The 23,660-nt window shown below is 40.9% G+C and overlaps 1 protein-coding gene across 11 annotated transcripts in view; it reads left to right on the top strand.

Annotated features, from left to right (window-relative positions):
• The window catches only part of mctp1a (multiple C2 domains, transmembrane 1a), a 149,707-nt gene that overhangs the window by 58,334 nt on the left and 67,713 nt on the right, over window positions 1-23,660 (top strand). For 10 of the 11 annotated variants that reach the window (XR_003984072.1, XR_003984071.1, XM_030417203.1 and 7 more), the window contains 5 exons: window positions 14,695-14,837; window positions 15,064-15,143; window positions 17,373-17,484; window positions 19,427-19,465; window positions 23,287-23,451. Coding sequence is in view for 9 of the 11 variants with exons in the window: in XM_030417203.1 (XP_030273063.1) it covers window positions 14,695-14,837; window positions 15,064-15,143; window positions 17,373-17,484; window positions 19,427-19,465; window positions 23,287-23,451 (539 nt within the window). In the remaining 2 variants the exon portion in view is untranslated. The remainder of the gene's footprint in view (window positions 1-14,694; window positions 14,838-15,063; window positions 15,144-17,372; window positions 17,485-19,426; window positions 19,466-23,286; window positions 23,452-23,660) is intronic. The other variant, XM_030417205.1, reaches the window with a different exon arrangement.

Consider the following 23,660-nt stretch of genomic DNA (forward strand, 5'->3'; position numbering starts at 1 on the left):
GTTTCAGTCTTTGAGGGCTCAGTGCCTTAGGACAGAAGGTGGACGTTGAATACTGGCCAGAGACAAAGTGCAGGAACTGACATGAAATACTAATAGACCAATGTGTCAATATACAAATATCAATGTGTCACTCTTTGATGGGAACACTGACGACTTTGGCACATTTTCTCACTCTTTGGTGTTTCACTTGCATCAACATGAACAATATTCCTTTATCGTTACTACCTTCTTTTCTAAATTAAACATGTTCTTGTGCTGTGTTTGCTGTATACACACAAGGATGTGTAAATACTCAGGTTCTACATGCATCTCCCGGTAGACTTCTGGATTGCCACTGACTATGTAGGAGCCTGTTTATTCTTTGTTTGTCTCCAAATAGTGCTTAGAGGTTGGCTGCTATCTGCCCGAGCCATCACAGTACACTGACTTCAAGGGAGGATTTCTGTCGCCCTCAGAAGAGAGTGCAAGGCAGCCTGATGGGAGTAAGGAGGTATCACTCCTTCACGTATGGTGTTGAACAAACAGGAGACATTTGGGAGCTTTTTCAATACAACCACAATCACTTGCTGGCATTGTCATCAGTGTCTTTTCAGCCCGCACTAATTCAAACAGTCGCTCGCCAGAAGAAACAGCCAACACTGCGATACAGTTCAACATTTTAAAAAGATAACAAAATAAGCACTGGCACTGGATGAATTACGTAGGTGAATTTCACAGTAAAAAAGAAAAGAAAGGCGGTGAATAAGGAGGAGCAGTGATAGCCACATGATGATAGCAATGGCCATTTGCATCATCACAAAAACATCCTTTTCGCAACCCATTTTTGTTTTCAGCGCAGCAAATTTGACCTGCCAAATAACCTTGCTTTGCTATTCCCCTCGTCCTGTTTTGTCCCCAGGGCTCCAACCCTGTCTTAGCTGTCATATATGACGAGCTATCAGTGGGACTTTTTGCAGCTTTGTAGGTGACCTCAGATAAAAAAAACACTCTGCCCTCTGTCTCCCTGTGGGCGCGGTAAGGTGAAGGCTTTCTACACTCCAAGATCTGACCGTCTTTCATTGCATTATATCAATGAATCAAGTGTAGTGTGTGTTTGTTGTGTGTATATGTGCAGGTGCGTGATAGAGGATACATAACCTTGAACATTTTTTGGTAGTTTCTTTTGACTAAAGTGTTCACTTTTAGAGAAAACAGCATGTGAATTAAGCACAGATCAACATCAAAGTCTCAGAGGTTGAGCTTGCCCACCACATGAATGCAGACTTCATAGCCTAAACTGCCAATTGAAAACTTTGCTGTAATTTATCATTCTGAAGTAAATACTGACTGCAGTGAAATGGCTGTAGAACACCCTCCACGTATAGATTGGTTCCCTGTAAACCTTGCGTTCACTGTGCCCACCAGCGTGTCTTCGGCTCTGAATTTTATCTAAAGAAATAAATGTCAAATTATTGCGCAAAGGAAGAGTGTCTGCCATTGCGCAACGAAAACAGGAAATGGAATAGAACATATCCTATTTTAGCTTTAAGTTTAAAATAATCTGGTCTTAGTGGAGGTTGACTCTTCACCCTGCCAGGTGCTGCTCTCACTATCAGCTACACAAAACTTTTACACAAAACTTGAAATGCCTTTTTAGCAATCAGAGGGGATAATACAGGGGTCGTTGTCTACTTTGATGGCAGAGGTAATGCCAAGAAATTCAGTCATGAGTCTTTGCGTTTACTTTTGCATTGCTGTCTTCAACATATGAAGTGCAACCCTGTTTTTCGTGTTACACTTCTGTCACAGTAGTCACTTTAGATTTGATTTATAAAGCCAATCAGTACTTACTGTTCCTACTTACTGATGTGATGTGTAATGGATTATATAATGATATGGATGGATCAGCAATCAGTGTTTGACACCTGTGACTATTTAGGATGCATTGATCAGTGTTAAGCATGACCATTTCTGGACGTAATTTACATTTTCTGCGTATGTTTGTGTGCGATACGCTGCAGAGTATCAAGTGAAGTGTTTGCTTGACCTTTTTCTAGCATTTCCAAATCATCATATCATTTTGTTCCAGTAAGCTCTTTAAGTGGACAGTGGATAGCCCCTCTGGGTTCCCTGTGCTGATATTTATCCCTCTCAGGCTCCAAAACTGGGGCAAGTAGACTCCTAATGCACATTTGTATCATCAGATCTATTCCTGCTGCTCTACTACTTTGTTGTAATGAAGGATAATCTCGCAAATGCGCCAGGTGCAAGTTGTTGCGTGTGCTGCATTCAGGGAATAGTTTTGTTTTACTTTAAGGCTGAATATGAAATTGTTGCTATTGGAAAAGTGCTCCAGATGGAAAGTGGTTATGTTTGTGTCGACATGCAGCTATTGATGGATGGAAATCAGCATTTTCCTGAGCAGTGGATCATTTTTACCTGCTGAGAACGATCTTGTTGTGCCTTTATAGATCTTTTTTGCCACTGTGTTGTAAATATGTTTCATTATTATAAATGAGGTGGTTTTTGAGATGTGATAAAGATCAACCATAGATTCAGAAAACAAGCTAGGAGTGATAATGCAGCCCAATTTCAACCCATATTGGAGTGTTATTAATGCAATATATATGACCGTGGTAATCTTTCTGTTAAAATATATCATGTAATCATTTAATTTATCAACAAATGGTAAACACTGCATAAATGCTCAGACACAGTTCAGAAGTACTGTACTGTATGTTGTGGTGTACTCTATCACTGGTTCTTTCCCACAAGCTGCTTACTGTCTGCTCTACAGGGGATAATCTTTGACTTTTTTCACCCGCTGGCTCTTATTTCTCATCGGTTCTTCTCATAATAGAGGCCAATTGATTTCTCTCTCTGCAGTTTGTCTTGTGCTCTTTTTTTACCTTCATTCTACCCGCCCTTTCATCCCTGGATTTGATGTTTGGCCGTATATTTCTGCAGAATTAAAATTACGATTCATACATTTGTATGGCATAAAATGTAATTCGCCTATAATCTAATACTGAGTTATGTTGGAGCTTAAGCCTGATTCCCACTCCTTACACATCCCTACATGAAACTATTGTAATTTCATCCCTCTGAGACTAAGTAATGATTAGCTAGACTGCTGTAGTCCCTGTTATTTGCGTTCGCTGGCACACTGTGTGTTCATTATGCAGTGTACTGTGTGTGTGTGTCTGTGGTTTGCTGGTATATGTGCATACTTAAAGGACTAATATTAGCGTGGCTGGTTAGTTACAGTGATTAGTTTTCACTTCTCAACGTGTGACTAAGACTAACGAGACTGCACTGAGCCATATTATCTCGTCTTAAGATGTGAAAACAGTGAGAGGAGCGGAGCTTCGACAACAATGTCGGCAGGTTGTCTTTTGTTTTATTCAAAGTCCCCTCCATTGCTATCTCACCTGCCATGTTATCCTACCGCATGCTGTGCAAATGTCTTCTCTATTTTTGTTTGTGTTCATTAAGCTCAGCTGTATTAAGCCGGAGATTCTGCTGTTATGGTATCTCATACTGAATTTAAATTGCAGTAAGATCATTAGTGAAGGTTCAATTTGGGTAAATGTCAGCAGGCGACTGGAAAGTGTATTCCTCTCAGTGTATAGCAGTAAGAGACAGAGGCACGCGTGTGTGTGTTTGATTGTGCGTAACAAGGCAGACTCTCAACCCACCCGTCAGCATCCCGTGATGGAGTTCCTTGTCTTTGCACCTTTTCCAAATACATCCTTTTGAGCAGATTGCATTCTGGGTAATGGGAAACCCCAGACCTGCGACCATCCATCAGTCCTGATGCTACACATAGGCCAGGAACTTACACACATATACACACACTCACATTTACAGCCTCACACAGTGCCTATAATCTGAGCATGGGTCCACTCTTCGAGTGCAGCTCAATCATGACCGAGGCTTTTATGGCAGCTTTACTATATTTTTTCTACTGTCCTGTTCTCACATCTAATCACAAGCATCAATGAGCCTCCTCCATGGCGTGGTTCTGAATTACAGCCTTGTTGACAGGCAGTGTGTTGGCCAACTCTCAATAGGTCCTCCTGCACTGTAAATCAGATTAGCGGTGAGGGCCAAGAGGAAGGAAAAGTTTGAACGAGCTCTTGTTTTTAAAGTTCATACCACAGTGATGTTGATATGGATCCCTTTCATTATGTAAAAGTGAAATTCAATATCTTTGAAATGATCGTCAGACTAATTATTCTTCCTTCGTTGCGAGGCTCAAACTAATTCTCAAATTTGAATGTCTTCGCGTCTTATTAAAGTTTTGTGCAGAATAGTTGGATTAGCCAACTTTTGTGAATTAATGAATGTCTGTGGGATCATAAGCAGCTCCTAGCAAAATAAGATATGAGGATGTATAATCTCTAATCTAGGTGTGTAATACTTACTTACTTTCCCTGTGGTATTACTGTTGCAAAGACTACGTTATCAACATGGCTTCCAACCAACAGCCTGGCCACTGTCTGAAGCAAAAGACAGCGAGGAGAATCCCAATTTTACTTAAAAACCATGATCTCAGTGCTATGAAAAGCGAATTGTAACTGGTATGGGGAAATGCAACAGCGGCGTGGTGCACAACATTAAAACGATATATTAAATGGAACAACTGCTTTAATTGCCAAGGCTTCATACATCAATGAATGAGATGTTTAATATTAATCAGGGTTTCACCCAGCAAACTGATTTGCGGAAGTGTAAGCTCATGATCTGAAGGTTGATGGCATATTTCATAAAACTTTAATGATTTGTTTGGTGAGGTGGTATTCATTATTTTATTTTTTTTAGAAAAGGCACCACACCTTTCCTGTGATGTGCTGCAGGAAACCCTCTCATCAAGTTAAGTGTAAATGAACGTGTCAATGTTGATCAGCCATCAATCTTTGAAAATAAGTTCAAAGTTGTATTTGAATGGAGCTGTCAGAGGTCCTGTAGACATTTGATCATCTGTCATAGCATAATCTTACTGTCTGGCATAACTGAACCGCAGGCAGAAACAAACATCTTATCGCAAAAATGGGCTCAGAAGAGCATTAATGTGTGAGATTGATACCAGATACTGTATTGGCGAAACGGAAAGCAGATTGGTGGGGTGCAGCATGTGAAACACTGTGACACCGTATGTGATATAATAGGGACTTTCTCTTGGTGCTGCTGACCTAAAAGGAAAGACCTGTGTAGCTCTTGCTCTGTTATACACCATCATCTCCAACAAATGCATAAACAATGTCTTGAGTTACTGTCCATTTGTGTACAGCAGTGTATGCACTGTTTTGTGTTCCGCCTTACATTACACTAGATACACTGAGTTTTCAGGTGCACAGCTTGCATATATTCTGTTATTTTTGAATCTGTGGCAGTCAACTTTCCTCTCACAGAATCAACAGCTGGGTTGTTTGGTGCACTGAAACGGCACCGATTTCACACTGACATTATACATTATTGATGACTTTCTAATGCCATCGGCAGGCGGTTTGTCATACATATCCACATTCAGTGTTTTGATAATCAGTAAGTGCCACATGTACAGTGCAAGTACCCCAGCTCAAATCATCACTCATCACAGCTGCACGTAAGAGATTCTGTTTGTGTTTGTATCTAAGGCTCTGTTGGATTTTACTGTTTGTCAAGCTGCGTGTTCTATCTTTCATATTTTCATGCATTCGAAATACGTGTTGAGAAAGACAGAGCATTCTTGACTTTTCATCAGGGTACTTTTTAGGGGGTGCTTTTCCTCAGAAGCCGTGTGTAATATCCAAAACAGTGAGTTCATCTTTTTCTCATATACCAACTTATTTTTAGAACATGATATCTCACTGTCTCTGTGGAAATGTAATTACCTGCTCATATATTATCAGTTAATAATTCAGGACCGTTTGTCTGCCCTGTACTGACACAGAAAAGCTATTGATCATGAATGTGTGATGAGTATCTGCAGATTGATGATGAAAGCGGGGAAGCAGACGCATCAGTGTGAAGCCAAATGATGGAGAACATTTATTTTATTTAGAAATGTGTGGCTAATTTCCCCGTATCCCTATCCTTATCTTTCAACCTGCAATAAGTAGCAGGCACCTTTCATTAACATTTTAAAAATCCTTGACCCAAGACAGCATGTCAAGTGTTAGACTCAGTTAGTCTCAACATGACCATATGCTCATATTATGCCATTTTAGATTCCAGCATACATATCTCAGAACTGTCTGCTATCCCTCCTACTGTCTGAGACAGATTGGAGTCTTTCCTTCCCCCACAGATTTGTATCTCCACCAAGGAGGTTTTGTTTTCAGTGTGCTTTGTTTGTCTGTTTGTCCATTGTAAATCCTCAGTGTTTGCTCAGGGGTTTGTCTGGAATATCTGGAGGTATACGTGCATGCCCTTGGACTGCTGCTCACTCCCAGGGCAGGACAGGCATTTAAATGAAAGCTCTTGACTTTGATTAACTTTGCCTACTTACAGCTGCTCTAGTAATGACATCATACATGTAGCTACAGCTGATGGAAATAATCATTTAAAGTCCTCTCCGCCTGAATGTACTTCACTGTTTAATATTTATGAACTCTAAAGTATTCTTTGAAGTCTTTGAAAAATGCGTGTTTAGCCTTTAATGAAAGAAATATATTAAAAAAACCATCACAATATTGCAGTTCCACATACCTTAACCTACATGCTGCTACATAGTACACATATACAAGCTGAAACAATTTAGAATTTGAGCACCAGAAGATCCATCATATTTGCCATGCTGATGTTGCAAATCTTACTTTATTTCACTGTGAGGCAAATTGTGCATCCTGAAGAATGAGCAAGTAGCCATGATAGCAAAGAAATCCACTGGAAGTTGAGGGATGAGGCAAAAAAATATTTAATTTAGAAAGCTACAAGGACGTGTAACAGAGAAAAAAGAACATGGTGAGATGTGAAAAGATAGGAAGTTGTATGAAAGTTAGATTGGAGAATTTGCAGCAGAGCTCAAGATTTACATCGGCTGCCGTCTGAAAACATGCTGTGAATGTGTCAGGAAATTCACACACATATGCATTACAGGCGCATATACAAATGCATGGATCCTGACAGCAGAGGTTAAAAGATAATTGTTGCAGTGGATAGGGTGAAAATGATACTCACATGACACTACAATGAGTAAGCAAGAGAGAAAGCAAGAGGGACAAGTGCTTAATAGTAATGATTTTGTGAGTGTGGGAAACACCTCTTGATATTATGTGCATTAAAGATGCATGATGAGACATTGATGGCTCTCTAACTAGCTTCCCCCGCTGTTGCTCTTGCACTCCAGACTTGATTTGCAAGTGAAATCAAACAAACTGACCATATAAACTGAAGTCATACTCACTTGAACAGTATAACTGAGTTTACTTTGAGGATTTGCATTTTGTGTTTCTCAATCAAACCCAGTTTAAAATGTTTGTTTTCTGGAATGCCAACAAATACTGTGGAGGTGTTAAATTTTGTATTAAATGAACATGAAAAGCAGCACATCCTCATATTAAGGCTGGGCACTATCATGATATTATTTTGTTACTGTGAAGTGAGACTACACTGTATATCGTTATTTGGTATATTGTTATGCTGTGATGTGGGATGTTGTCTTCTCCTGGTGTTAAAGGCTGCATTACAGTAAAGTGGAAAGGATTTTCTGAACCTACCAGACTGCTCTACTTCTAATAAGTCACTGCATCAACATTAGTGGTGATTATTTCTCTAAACTGACATTTTGTAAAGATTTGGTTAAAGTGCCAATAGTCATCCCTGCAACATTGTTGCCATATCGATATGAAGGTACTTGATTTTGTTGCCCAGTCCTAATGAAGTGCTTTTTAGGAGCTCTCATAATATTGAAATGTATGTTGTTTATTGTGAAATAAGCCTGAAAACATTGTGATATTAAGTCCAGCCCTACCTCATAGCTGAATGACTGAACAGGTTGTTTGCCAGTGACTCCCAAAACAATGCGTATCGCTGTTCCAACACAGCGGACCTTTGTTGTATGGTCGCAGTTTGGTTAGGTTCAGGCAAGGGAACTACTTAGTAAGGTTTAGGAAATAAAACTATTCCGTCAGGTTAGCAAAACATCACATATGTAACTCAAGTAACATAGCTACCTTATCACGACTCGTATGCTTGTACAGGTTAAGCTTTTGCTGTTTAAAAGGTGAGAAGGTTTACAGTAAGGTAGTGGACCTTGTTTGTATTTGGATCACATTGTGCTATCAAGCTCGCTGTTTGTATTCCAAGTGTCCTGAAGAGTAGCTTGGCATATTGGCAGACAGACAGTGAGCAGCATTTTTATGGCCGCTGACCATTAGGTGTTCAGAAGAGATAACTATGCGGTGGATTATGTTTTCAAACACCTGTCAGGAAGAAATATAGCAGCTATCAAGAACAAGTCTATCAGAGGCTTTTAAATCTGCCTGTGAGCCACACCCAAGGTAAATTTACCTGCTGAGTGCACCACTGGGTCTCCTCACAGATCCCATTTATTTCTTTCCCCAGCTACTATTACAGTGTTTATCAGTTGGATTTGATAGCACCGTTGAAGATGAATTGATTAACACCTTGAACCGCTCAGTATCTCTTTTTGTTCCCTGCAATTTCTCCTCTCTTGTTGCATCAGTCTGTGGATCCAGGGGGTTAGTCCAGAAACAAGGATTAGGAAGTTAAAACATGTCTTTCAAGTGAAAATATAGGGAAATCCCGGATTTTTGTTTCCGAGAAGAGACTCACAGATAAGCCCCTGTTGTTATAGATCAGGGATTCCCAAAGTGTGGTGCGCGCACCCCTGGGGGTGCGCAAGCCGCCACCAGGGGGTGCGCTAGATGAAAAATGTAATGGTGGTCTGGTGTAAAAATATTACACAGTGTCTGTGCGTTCAGACCGAAAGCGCACAAAGAGTAAAATCCACCTTGTCCACTCCACCTAAGTCGCTTAGTCACCCTGTTCGTTTTTGCTTCTAAATTTAAAGGGCCCACGTTAAACACTACCACGCAACTATTGCTGTAGCACAGCCCATCCATTTACCGACATCGTTGATCACGGAAAGTTACTCATTGAACAGTAACTTGATAACGCGCGCGCACACACACACACACACACACATACACACACACACACACACACAGCCACTGGAGAAACTGCTATTGCAGGGGTGGACTGGCCATCGGGAGTACCAGGGTTTTTTCCGGTGGGCCGATGGACGGTCGTTTTTTATTTTATTTTTATTCATTTATTTATTTATTTATTTATGCTGCGCCTAGACGTTTCTCTGTCGACCCCAAGAGAGTGAAAGATTGGTGAAAAAATCAAACTGAGCTTCAGCGTCTGTCCGAGGAGGACAGCAGCACGACCAGGCTGCCTGCTGGAGGGAGGAAGAAGTCTAGCGAGAAGCTGGAGATTAACATGCGGGGATGAGTTATCAGCAAAAGGGCACGCCACGAGAAAGTGTCCCGCATGATGATCAAGGCGAAACAAATGTCCGCCACCGTGAGTGACAGCAGAGATGAGGAGTTTGCAGCGAGTGCTGGTTGGCTGAATCGTTTCCTCCGCCACAACAACTTCACTTGCAGAAAGATGCCAGAGAATTCACAGAGAAGCTGGCGAAGTGTGTGACATTTTCATCCTGGGTTTTGAGAGGAAGGAACTAAACTCCTGTCACAAATTGCCACCTGGTCCCAAATAAACGCCCTGGCTATTATTCGGTAATTTACGGTATGATAACTCTCCCGGCCGGGGAGAGAGACATGCATCACAGTGCTCAGCTGCAGACACATCAGAGAGGTGACGAGTTTCGAGTCCCAAATTCTCTGGGACCGACCTGACTGAGGGACGACAGCAGAGCGAGACATCCCCATTGGATATCGCATGGCTTTCCCCCATTTTCCACCTAGACACGTCATAGCTCATTACATAAATTTGGAGGATTTTTAATTTTTTTTTTAACTCCCGCCACCGCCTTTTCCACCTTTCCCTCCTTGTCCACCTGGCTCTCATCCATTGCATTAATATGGGTAAGTCTTTGTCGGTATTGATATTATTGCTACAAATATAGGCTCACTGGGAATACTCACACATCCTCCTCCCCGTCTCTCTCTCTCTCCCTCTCTTGCTGCAGGCTGAGCGACTTTTGCGCCGCTCTTGAAAAGTTCCAGATAGATCCTCTTTTATCCTCTTTAATTTAGGCCTATCTTATGTTTCTGAGCCCATCCTCTTTGTTACTTATTTTGTGGATTGTGTGTAATTTTATCGCACTTGTAAAGTTTCAGATTGATCCTCGTTTTTATTTATTTATACCTGTTTCTGAGCCCATGCTCTTTAATGTTGTGGATCGTTTGTAACTTCATTGCAATTTAATTCAATGTTCTGTCGTTCTAATTTCCATAACTGTTGTGTTATGATGATGTTGATGTTAGCTCCACGGTTATTTAATACTGCTGCAATTTTTCTTCTACGCGGCTGAAAAAATAACATTTATGTCAATAATGGACGTAGAAGGGGGTGCTCCGCAAAAAAAGTTTGGGAACCGCTGCTATAGATGGTCTTGGTTATTGGATTTGCACCAATGATCCATGTGATCCAGTGTCAATAGTCTCATTGATCGTTTGTCAATTTCCCACTGCAGTCGGTGAAATTCTCATGTTACTTTGGACCTAATCCAAACATGAAAGGATTTGCTCCTCCTCATCTGTTGTTGAGGCTTCTTAATTTACAGTTCAGATACATTGCTTTGGATACATACGGTATAAACATAATACATTTTTGTATTTTGCTCTCTTAATAAGAAGTACTGTGTGGGTTACTCCAGCCTGTGTAAACATACAAACTGAGAGATTAAAGTCGGAATTTTTTAGCAATATTGCAAATATCAGAGTGCAGATAATTATTTTGAAATCTTCTTGAACCTGCTTACGATCTTTTCGGATCCTCTTTTGTAAATTTGATCTTACCTCTTGCATTTACCCCATATGCCTCACAAGTAATGCCACTCAACTGTGGGAAGACAGAAAATAGCTTTTTGCTTTCCACGGCTGCACTTCAGCACTTACGGCACCTCCTCACTTTAGCCAGTTCATCAGTGGGTGACACATTGACTCCTTATACTCAGTCTCCCCTTACTCAGCATTTACATTGCACAGCCTCCTGCCTGCAAGTTGGACAGTCATCCAGGGTGCACCAATTCATCAAACCTACCGACGTGAACCCCGACCGGTTTGAGGCTTTCTCATCTGCCATTGCTAATTTTTCTAAAGCTCATTGATTTTATAATGCTTATTTCTTACTGACCTGTCCACCCACCAGCCCTTATGTGGTGCTTACAGTCAGCCTCTCCCCAACTGTGGGAAATATTTAAAAAAATATGGCATAAATGTCATATGTGGCGGTTGATTTCACAGAAAGTACCTCTGCGATCACTCCTGCTGTGCTGTACCCACGCTCACTCATCCTCACCATCCACCTACAGCAACCAGCCTTTTCCATTTCATACTCTTCAGCCTGTGTATGTTTATGGCACCATAAAGCTGGCACCGTGGGGTGCAGAGAGTCCAAGCCAGTGATGTGGGGAATATCGACGCGGTTGGAGAAAGGAAGACAAAGGGATAGAGAAAGGGAGTGTCTGCAGTTATAGAGATTAGTAGCCTCTACTTCCTGGGGTAATTTCCCTTTTAGTTGTGTTTTCAGATAGTTCATAAAGTCTCACCTCATGTTCGTGATACAATGTGTTTCTTCTTTTAAAAGGAAAGAGATACATTTTTCTTTATTTCATGCTTGTATTGTTTACAGAATTCTGAATTCACCTTTACAGCCTGCTGCTACACAGTGTGCCATCCCAGACATTTATAGTTATATCTTCTTTGCTATTCCTTTTTTTCCCTCATGCTGTCAGCCGTGTCCTCTTGCTGCAGCTCTCCTGCAGTGATGTGTCAACGGCACCAGTGTGTAAAAGGGTGTGAATGTGTGCGAGAGTGTGTTTCCAGAATCTCTGCCGGTGTGCATGAGGGTTTCTGAGGTCGTTCAAATGGGAAGACATGGATTTTCCTTCCAAGCAAACCAGCGTTTGTTTGATGTTTTGATGTTTAACATTGTTAATGATGCTGTTATGTCAGACCCATGCCACTACCATCAACATCAACTTAGTATGCAAGAGTCTGATATATGTATTTTACCCTTGCTTATGGTAAAGCATAACTCCATCTCGGCCTGCTGAGATGTGTGCATCCACTGAGAGATTCCACGCTGTCAGCCTCGTCTAAGACACAGCATCACCGTCACTTATATATGGTACATATCGCATTACACAGAAGATACTATATGTTCATGTACATTCCTGTTTCATCCAAAAGAAATTGGCAGAAAGCATAATCCACAGGGGCAGAGTGAGAATTGTTTTACGATAGGATTCCCTGCTCTCTCATTTGATCTGCTTGGTAATCACTTTGGTCACAGTGGATGGTAACATGGCACTGATCTGAGACACGTACAGCGCAAACAAACAGATCAGTGCAGAGTACTGTTCCACCGGAAGGTTTTGCTCATCAGCCTTACAGTAAGGTGTGCAAACACTGGAATAGGTGATAGTGGGGAGGCTGAGATAAACAACACTGGGATTCCTCGATGCAGAAGATGAAGGGAAAGATTACAGAAATAAAGAAAAAGGAAAAAGCCAGACCATTATATCGCTTGGGCAGGTGATCAGTATGGGCATGAATTTTATCCAATAACTGATATGAAACCACATTTTTTAAGAGACTATAATGCAGAATGTGATGCTTGGAGTGATTAGTAATTAGTACATTTCCAACGTAGTTGGCCGTATCAGTGCACCGATGTCATTTTAGATAGTATCATTTATTGTTAAACTGTAACATAGATTGCCTGCCTTACAAATCTCTGCCAGTTAATGTTTGATGGTCACATCTGAGCCCTCATTGTAAAAAATGTGCATATATTAGCCGACATATCGAGTATCAGTCGGGCTCTAAGTTGTACGTGTAGTTTTTGAAAGGGAGGAAAACTTAAGATGTGTTTTGTCTCTGTGGCCCTGTTGTGACTTAAGAGTATCACTGTTGAACTAAGAAGTTCACGCACATGTAGTGGAATTAAACTGCCAGCACAACAAATGTGAAAATAGCAAACTATCTCTGAGGTCAGTAAGACAACATCTTTCATAGCTGCTTTCACTGTAAACGGTGTAATATACAGTCAGAAAAATTCTGTTGAATTGACTTGCAAGTTTTTGTCAAGTGAAACATTATGTTCCTCTTACTGTTCTGTGTGGCCAAGCAAACTGTCTTTCTCAACAAAATCTGTTTTACCCAGCTATTTTTTTAACATTTTACATTGTAAAGTTTTTTGGCAGCCAAAAATGTACAACTTATATAGCACTGAAAGGTTGGCCAGCCCCCAAAGAGAGAACTGAAGATAAACAGTATCTATAGCTCTCGCTTTAAAACACTGTGGTCTCTCTGCACTACGCTGTGAAAGAGAAAACATACAGATAAACAAGCTTCACTGTGTAGTTTGTATGTACTCTATACTCTATACAGTGTGTGCCGTACATATAAAAGAATGTACAGGGCCTGTGATTAGTCCTGCGAGGTCCCTTTGGCCATTTTATGTTATCTGAATCTGGACAGGAGCACACTGTCACGCCAGACTAAATCTGATTATCTCCTGCACAAAAACAGCCCTGAATGTAAACAACACATTCTGGATGCTTCACAGTCTCCCTCAATCTGTGTTGTCACGTGTCATTTCATTCAGATGCAGGCAACATTTGAACTTGTGTCTGAAAATGTATCTGACTGAATGAATGTTTGAGTATATTTCATGTAATTCAATTTCTTGTACTCTGTGGTCTGCTTTTTCTTTCAGTTGACCCTGATTTTTGTTCTTATGGTGATTTCAGTCACAATTTATCTTTGCCTGTCAAATAAATTGACTTTATTGTCAAGTTTATGGATGATAGAGAATTTGATGTTGGAATAAAGCAGAAATGGAGGCGGTAGCGGGATCAATGCCCATTTGCCAGGGTAATCAAACGTAGACTTAGGCTTGAGGGATGGTGAATACCTAAAGATGATAGATTGTAGACCTTCTGGCCTGTTAGTGTTTGGACTATGTCACAGACTACACACTGTGTATTAAGTGTGTATTTGTTTAATTTCACAGTATTCATTTCACCTGGCACCTTTAAACTGTAGCACAAATTCAAGAAAATAAATCAATGGGGCCACCTAGTGGTCAAATGGAGACAATGCATGGGACGCGTGCGTGCACCCAGCTAAACTATAAACAACATTAACTACTGCTAATCACATGACCCACAATAAAGTCACATGACATGGGTTCCCTCCTCGGGCCTTTAAAGCGGCAAGCACGACTCTATGAAGTGTTTAAAAATAACTTGAGTGAGAACAAAAGATGTGTTCTGTCGTGACACCACCAGAGATGCTGTAACAGTATAATCTCATTGTAGGAAGAAGATATGCGTGAATTATTTTTTTGCAAGACTTTGTTTTGTGTACTTAGAATTGCACCTTTAAAAAAAAAAAGAAGTGTGTATGGCAGTAACTATTCATCACAACTCTCACAACAAAGGCAACATTTATCATAATACGTACTAATTTAACAGTATTGTTCTTTGTTTCCTGTCTTTCTCTGTAGGGACCAGTGACCCTTATGTGAAGTTTAAGATCGCAGGGAAGGAGGTGTTCAGGAGTAAGACCATCCACAAGAACCTCAACCCAGTGTGGGATGAGAGAGTGAGCCTGCTGGTGGAAACCCTGAGAGACCCGCTATATGTCAAGGTACAGCAGATGGGTCCTGGACTTCAGACGTCATCCTGCTGTTATATGAATTGCTGTCACACTTTGGATGATTGTTCAGTCTCAATTGACAAGAATGAATTATATTCAAAGATACTTTTAATGCCAGATATAACGAGTCAATGTAAAAAATATGTTAGACTGGTAACATTTGCATGTGGTGTTGTGGGTCCACTGTTGACAGTCTGTGTATATCGTCTTTTTGCAGGTTTTTGACTATGACTTCGGATTTCAGGATGATTTCATGGGCTCAGCTTACCTCCACCTGGAGTCACTGGAACATCAGAGGTCTCTATGTCTCTTTTGACTTCTTTTCAATCAGCACACCCACCCCCAATATCTCACCCTTCTACAATCTAAACTGTCTCCACTCAGCCTCCACCAATTGGATTGGAAACACTGTATCTGGTAGCTGCGTCCCGCAGGAATGGGCATGTTGAAAGAAAGCGATGTGACAAGAGACAGCCATTAGGGGGAGGGTGAGGGAGTCCCCTCTCACGACACCTGTTCTCTTGACACACACCCCTCTCCCAGCATCTTTGCTTGTTTTTGATCCAGTCACTTTGATATAATGTGGTCTGTGGTCTCCCTCTAGTGGCAGTCTTTGGTAATCCATCTCAAACTTGAAGGGTGAGGCTGTATTCAATATGTATTCTACAGAGAAGTATATAACAAGGAATTTAATCTCAAAAAGACAATTTTTAGTGGAAGTAGACTGGTGGCCATCTGGTAAGTTTGATAATTTTTCATCAGTCAATCATTATGGGCCATTATTGGCTTTGGACTGTAAATTAGAAGTTAGCTGGGGGCTGTGCTGGGAATATCACTTAAATTGTAAGAATGGTAAAGGTATTAAGAATACGATTATCAATGGTTCCAGTCTATTTAATTGCCCCAGTGTGCCATAAGTGTGAAACCAAAGCAGCTAAATGCAATGTAGCCATCAATGACTTTATTGGTTAAACCTGTGCTTATCCCACTATTCCACTTTAGGGGACCCAGTGGTCTTTGAGGCTGTTTCAAGTTGTTCAGTCACACATCAGACACACTCTGGGGGCCACTGGCTAACTGAGCCATGAGCTAATAAGCCAATAGATGCTACAGTCATGGTTAGCTAGAAAATAGCAGCTGTTGTCAGTAGACTGTTGATATATGTGTTTGGAGCTACCTTCAAATTCTGGCCATATTCTACAAAAATGTGATGTCTTAAGTGATCACCAAAGCAAAAAAAATAGTGTAGTGTGGAATAGTCATTTTTTAGTCACATTCAATACATTACTACTGTATAACAGTGATCTTCAGTCAAAATCTTCTTTGCTTATCAACACAGCATCAGTGTTGCATTGTCAGAGCTGTCTCCACATTCCCTGCTGTGTTTGACAGCATTACTGATGTAACCGCTGAACACCTCCATAAAACATTCATGGCTTTTGCTGTTTCTCAGTGTTATCGCCTGTATTTAAAGACCTGTCAAATAACTTGGGAGTGATACCAGGTTACAATCCTGCATGTTGAGATTCGATGGAGGGCACTCATTTTTCAGGGATCGTGATTTTTAACTGGTCATAACTGTCAAGAGCAGCTCGGACTGAATCATGCTCACAGACACCTTTGTTAAATAAGATGGTCTTGTTAATAGTAATGACCTACCTTGCTAAATACCCTCCTTACAATACGCATAATTTAGGCTTGTTAGCAAGGTTGACCCGTTTATGTCATTGTAAATCGGTGAAAACAGCAGGAACGGCAGCTAGAAGGGAGAGAGGAAGGAAGCAGAATACGGCACTCAGATTGCGGAGAAGCTTTTGTCAGTGCTCCACATCTGCCGAGTCAGAGCTGAGCTGATATGAATGTGTATCCACTTTATGTTAAGGAGGGTGGCGTGTGCATGTAACGCATTCATTCATTTATACACGCATTTGTCACATCCATTTAGTGTATGCTACGTCTGCACAGTATGGTAAAAAAAATCGTATTGCAGATATTACAATTGGAATATGATTCAAGATTAGTGAGAATTACTGTTTTTTCTTTTAAAAAAAAGTATTAAAATCTTCTTAATGATATTTGTTGGCGCCTCTACCACACACATTATCCTACATCTGAGGAATATGATTTGTAGGTCAGGGCATATCCGCAGCACAGTACTTTATTCAAGTCTTGTTTCCTCATAAATGATCTTGATCAAAAAATGGCTGTATCTTGCAGTTTGGTTATTGCAATTTTGCAATTTCCGACTATATTTTGATTTACTCTGCAGCCCTACTGTATGCATATAAATGATCAATATTCATGTAAGCACTTACAGTATGAACTTCCATGGAAAGACTGCTGGACCTCAGCAGAATTGCGAACATTAGTAACGCATGCTTGTTTATTATGAAAAGTTTGACTTGGAAGTCAGGACTTTTTGGTGCAAATTGTTTGAAGATGTCCTTTCAGTGTATACATTAATGAAATAAGACGAAGAAGTTTAACTGACTAGCATAAACCATGGTTTACTGTGCTTCCCTGTAGGACACTGGATGTGACACTGGACCTAAAGGACCCACAGTATCCTGAAAATAACTTGGGCAGCCTGGACCTAGCTGTGACTCTGTCACCAAAGGAAGGGGACGTGAAGGACGCTGTAAGAAATCTATATGAACTACTATTGGACTCATTTTACTCATTCACCTCTCTTTTTCTTCTTGCACAGACTGTCTTTGTAGTTAACTTGCCCGGTCCTACATTATCTTTGACATGTCACACCCAGTAAGTTATGATATGCCTGATAGGGGTGGGAAAAATAATCGATTCTTAGATGAATCGCGATTCGGACGTGGATGATTCTGAATCGATTCACAAATGTCAAAAATCGATTTTCTACTTGTTAATTGACAACGTAATGTTGACGGAACGCAAGAGGCGGACCTCAGAAGTGCGGAAGTGCAGCGCCCGGACAGTTGACGGACATAAAAAACTTGCTGCATGGAGATGCATCGAGAATCGATTTAAAATCGAATTGTTGATCTCTGAATCAGAATCTAATCGAATTGTGAGGTGCCAAGAGATTCCCACCCCTAATGCCTGATATACTTTAGCCAGATCAAGGAATCCTGAAGTATACAGTAACTGCTCTTTAGTAAAATAAGTAAATAATTAAAAATAGATTAAATAAGTTTTATAGTATTCCTATATGAAGTTCATCAACAGTGTTATTCCAATTTAGTGAGCTGTTTGTCCACACATCACAAGCCCATGCATGCTGTGTTGAACCTGAATGTGCTGGCTCCAGTCATCCTACTGGAAACTCTTCAACTCAGCAAATGCATATGCATAAACACAAGTGTAATTAATATGTTCTGTAGAAAAGTTCCATGTTCAAAGAGCACTGGATTCTCTTTCCTAATTATGTTGGCTCGCGCCTCTGCGGACGTGCTCACTGTTTGAGTTGCATTTATTTCTGTTCAATTATTTGTTTGGTTAATTGGACCCCTGCATGCTCGATCCAGAACAAGGCATAGTCATGAGGGAAATATTTTATTCCTTTTGATCTGATGTCTTAATTTTGTTGCTTATTTAGTGCTGTAGTTCAGAGAGTCCACATTTGACAGAACAAATAAACTCTATTTAGGTTAAGCATCATTTTGGATTTCTCCAACTGTGAAGGAAATGAGTACAAGGTTAGACTAGTGCAATCTGGATGGACTCTCTCTGTTGCCATCTACTGGTATGGAAGGGTAAGGGGAAACTACAAAACTTTTAATGTACTTTTTAAATTAATCTCTCAATAATCTCATATTTTTTAAATAACGCAGCATCGAAAGTGTCTCTGTCTGTGATGGTGTGTGTTATATACCATGTGTTTTTCAAGTTTGTGAGTGTTCATGAGGACATTTATGTGGGGTTTATTTGGGCACATGTAAAGAGTCCTCATGTAATTTTTAATTAAACTTTTGCATTAATAATTGTAAATCCGTGACATAGATAAGACTATTAATATATTTATCTTAAAAAAAATCACTTAAAGCCAATGTTTTAGACATACGGCAAGATTTTCAACAAAACTTCCTGCATTTTTTCTCCCTGTTATCCTCCCTCTTAATCCTTGCCAGTAGAAAAAAGTAATTACTCCTGTGTACAGAGAAATACAATGTTAACTGTTTTTGTATTACTGGACCCAAACAAAGAATTCAAACTAGGAAGCAGCTACCAGTTCTATTAGTTGCCTGTCTTTGGGTTACAAATTGACTTTTGTGCAAGTATAAAAGTGATGGATTGACTGTGTGACAAGCACAAACTGCAGCTACTGTATCCAATCATGTCTCTCCATGCGTGTGTATGCGTCCACGCATGACTGCATACGCAAAAACACTTCATATGACGAGTCAGAATGCCTTCCTGTAAACCTACTGCTTACCTAACCTGCATGAATAACAGCTGCCCTTCTCTCTCTATCTAACCCCACCTGCACCAGGCCAGGGCTAACGCCTGAGCATCATGCACCCTATTTCCTTTAACCTCTGACCCTGCAGCTCTAAGGGGGAGACAGTGGGGGGCGCTCTGTAACAGCTTTGTCTCATTTACAGACCATGCTTTTGAGAAGGAACTGGAAGCGATCTAGTAAGGTAAACTAAAACAGCATGTGACTCCCACCCCCCCACCCACAAACTTCCGACTGTACTGTAACCCCACTACCGACCGTACTGCACCTCACCTTTCCTGCACTCTTCACTTGTGTCCTGGTACATGGATGGAGTCTCCCTGGCCCTCTCCCTCTCTCCCTCCTTTTTCCTCCTTCCACAGTGGTATTATCAGTTTTTTTCTTTATCAGCTCTTGAGTTATCATTGTCACTAGCTTATTTTCCACCAGCTGCAATATACCACTTGACATTTACATCACATTAGGGGATGTAAACTTGTTTTGCAAGCGCGATGAAACCTGAAGGTGGACTGTCTTCACACATGTGAAAGATAGATATACACCAAAGTATGCTTTATATCTTTTTCAGTTTTAGAGCACGCTGCACTGTGTATTTTTTCTGACAATCAAACAAAAATCTATGTACAACCCTGTCTCCAAAAAAGTTGCTGTGTATAATGTATGTTGAAACAGAATGCAATCATTCAACTCACTGTACATTTATGTGTTTCATAAAGTGCTGAACCAACTGAGCCTTTCAAGGATGTCCCTTCCATCCCAAATCATGATCGCCTGTTATGAACTAATCTGTTTACCTGTTTAATTTTCCAAACAGCAGTTTTTAAACATTTTACAACTTTTCCAGTCTTTAGTTGCCCCTGTCCCAACTTTGTTTTTCAGTGGTCAAATTCAGAATAAGCAAATCTTTTCCAAAAACAATTCTGTTAAGATGAGATAAAACATTACGTGTGTTGCCTGCATACCATTTTCATTTGATGATACAATATGTCAAAGAAGTAACTTATTACATTCTGTTTTATTTATGTTTTCACACAAACCCTTTTATGACCAAAACAGTTCAGGTGCCGGTTAAGAGCCAGTGCCTACTCTGGAACCAGTTCCCTCTGTTTTGATAGCCAGAGAAACGGCTCCCGGCCAGGAAAACTGGTTCCAGATTGGTTCCAACACTTTGCTGGTCTAAATTCAGGGGCTGTGGGCAGGACCAGCCAAAACCACTTATGACCGCCAATCTTACAAAACAGAGCAAGTGTAGTGTGTTCTGATGTATCCACTGGAGAATATTCAAAAGATTCTAACTATTCTCATTAATCTAAGCAACAGAGGTCTGAGGACCAGGCAGGTTTGGATGCCAATGTAGGCCTGCAAAGTGAGGAGCGGCACTTGTGAAGAGTTGATGTAGACCGGCATAGTTGTTCCAGGCAATGCTGGGAAATTGGGGACATATACAGTGACTGAATGATGTGACTCTACGCTGGCTCTCATGCCTGTGGAAAAGCAAAGCAGTTCTTAAAAGGCTCACAGGTTGAACCAGTTTGAACCAGCACTAGCACCGGCCCAGAACCAGTACTTGGTTTGCTTTGGTCAAAAAGGTTGTAAGAGTGTGCCAACTTCTTTTGGAATAAGGGTTGTATCCAACCTTTGTGCCTTTAAACTGGTAGATTATGCACTCGCATCATGCTCGTGCTTCTTCCACTTTTGATCCGCATAGTGTATTGCAGCTGCTGTGTGAGAAAATAAAGCAACTGATTTGTTTTTGGGGGGGGTTTAAAGGAGTCCTGTACAGCAAAACAACTACGAAATAAACCAGTTGGTTGATTGTGCGGTCTGATTATAGGACACTCCTAGACCCCTTTACATCGAGTGGAAAACTTTGACGTTCTTTTGAGTTCCCATCCTGCCACGCATAAGCGACTGCTATCTTTTGGTTTCATTTTTGTGATCCTTGTTGGCTGTCAGGATGAACAGAAAGCATGCTCCTGGAAGTGCCGCTTCTTCTTATTGGCTCATGCATGAAGCACCTACCTTGTTTTGGGGCCAAATACGGTGATATTGGTATCAGGGACGATTTTGTGAACACAAGCGGGTTTATTTGCAGCTTTGTTTCCTCATGTGTCTCATGTGTTTACTTTATAAGTCTCCTAATTTGTGCACTGAGGCGCTGGATGTTTCCTTATAGCAAACAGTGAAAAGTTTGATATCCGACGAGAGACACAGATACACATTTTAAATTGTGCCTGGTCGGAGCTGGGCAGACGTCCTGCTGTATTGTGCTTCCCCAAACCGTGTCTTTGAAGCCTCCAAACTGGGCCACCCCGCCTGTGACTCGGGAATTAGCTCAAACACTGACTAACTAGCTACTGCGCTACCCGACCAGAAAGGCGCTGCTCCTGAGTGCTTCCCTGCCTCAGCGCTCGACAACACACAGTGCACGGTTATTTTTACACAACCACTTCTTTTTAATGAAGCATCCATGAGTGTTGAACCCACTGCAGAAGATGCAAACTATTCACAAAGCAGTTTGAGATCATAATTAAGGAGTCAGAGGCACAATAAATCCAGGTCTCTCTCACTGTTACCACGAGGCAAAAGGCTCACTTTGACACTTGAAAAGTTTTTTCCCTGTTCTAAAGGGCTGCCAAAAGTGGAACTATGTGCAAGGCTGTATTAATTCTTAAACTGAATGTTAGTATCTCTCCTAAGACTTTCAGCCTCTGAACATCTTTGTACGTGATCCCACTCCCGCTGCGTTCTGGCAGAGGGATGTGGATTCCCAGTCCAAATAGCCCATGGTTTTTTTTTTTTCTGTAACAAGAAATTTGCAGCAACAAAAAACAAGGAAACAATTAGGGCTGTGCTCGAGTAGGACATAACGGCGACCTCGCCTCATTAGCATACAGTGCGCGAGCAGCAAGTGAGCAGGAGAAGTAAGAGATGTGGGAGTCGCTGTATGTGAGGTTGGCTATATTGCAGGGAGCCATTCGCATTGTTTAATGTCTGGAGAATGGAAATTAAGAGGCTCCGGCTCCAGATCAAAGGCCTGCGCTTGCGAGGCAGGGTTTGTTCAGAGTTTAATGAAATTCACCCGCAAAACAAAAGCTATGCTAATAAATTCTCCCTAACGAGGAAGGAGGAGAGGGAAAGGCAGAAAGAGAGAGCGAAAGAGACAGAGAGGGAGAAAGAGAGAGGGGTGTATTTGTTTGACAAATAAATACCCTGCTCTTTGTTTTAGTGAGGGATACTGACATGATTCAAAGAGAGGTTAAATAGGCCTGTAAGTGCTGGGAAAATTGTTCAGTGGGGGGGTGGAATAAACAGACTTAAAAAGATGGAGAATCATCAATCAGAATTTGCAGCGCTGTCAACGTACAGTACAGCCAGATGGAATGAGAAGTTTACAGAGCTACACTGTAACAACACCCCAGTTGTCTGTCTGTCGAATGAGGCAGTCCACAAATCACTCGTCTCCTTTTTAATGTATTTTTTCATTGTATTAAAAAATTTGTAAAGAAAAACAGCACCAGACTAATGTGAGGAAATTAACATTCTTCTGCAGGCTGTAACCTACTTTGTCTGGAGCAGATTTTACTTGGAAAGGACAGAAAAAGGTTACAGTACTTATTTTTTATTTTTTCAGTGACGTTTCTCAGCGCTCCCAAGAAATTGTTCCCGATTTGAGACTGATTGAATAGTGGGAGACTATGTTTGGTAATTTATGGTGACGTTCTGTCATGTGAGCTCACACCTCTGGGGTAGATTGTGCTCTCATTTATCTCATCTTGTGTTAACTTGTGTGTGTTTTTGCCTGCCTCTCTCTGTGTTGTCTTGATGTGTTTGCTGTTTGGTTAATTTCCTGTTGACACACACACACACAGCATAATTCTATCGCGGGGGTTAATTAATGTGTATGTGTGTTTATGTTTACATTCTTTCATATGTAAAAATCCACGTGTGTGTGTAAATGTTTCTCTGAATGCGTGTGTGTGTGTGTGTGTGCGCGCGCTGCAGTATCAGAGTATGCGTCTGTCAGATGTGCACAGAAAAGCCCAGCTGTGGCGAGGCATCGTCAGCATCAGCCTTATAGAAGGTCGCAGCCTCCAGCCCATGGATAACAACGGCCTCAGTGACCCTTACGTTAAATTCAGGATGGGACACCAGAAGTACAAGAGCAAGGTAAACACACTCCTTTGACCTCTGTGTATATAAGACTTTCTTCATATGGCCCTATGATCATTTTTATTATTGGAAATATATATATTTATCCAAAAATCATGTACAAACACACAATTGACTGTTTTTGTTCTTCAAAAAGTATTTTTCCTTAACTCTTTGACTCCAACAATAAACCTACAATAAATCAATGTTTATAATTATTCACAAAC

This window comes from Sparus aurata, chromosome 5 (genome assembly GCF_900880675.1).
Source record: "Sparus aurata chromosome 5, fSpaAur1.1, whole genome shotgun sequence".
Classification (NCBI taxonomy): Eukaryota; Metazoa; Chordata; class Actinopteri; order Spariformes; family Sparidae; genus Sparus; species Sparus aurata.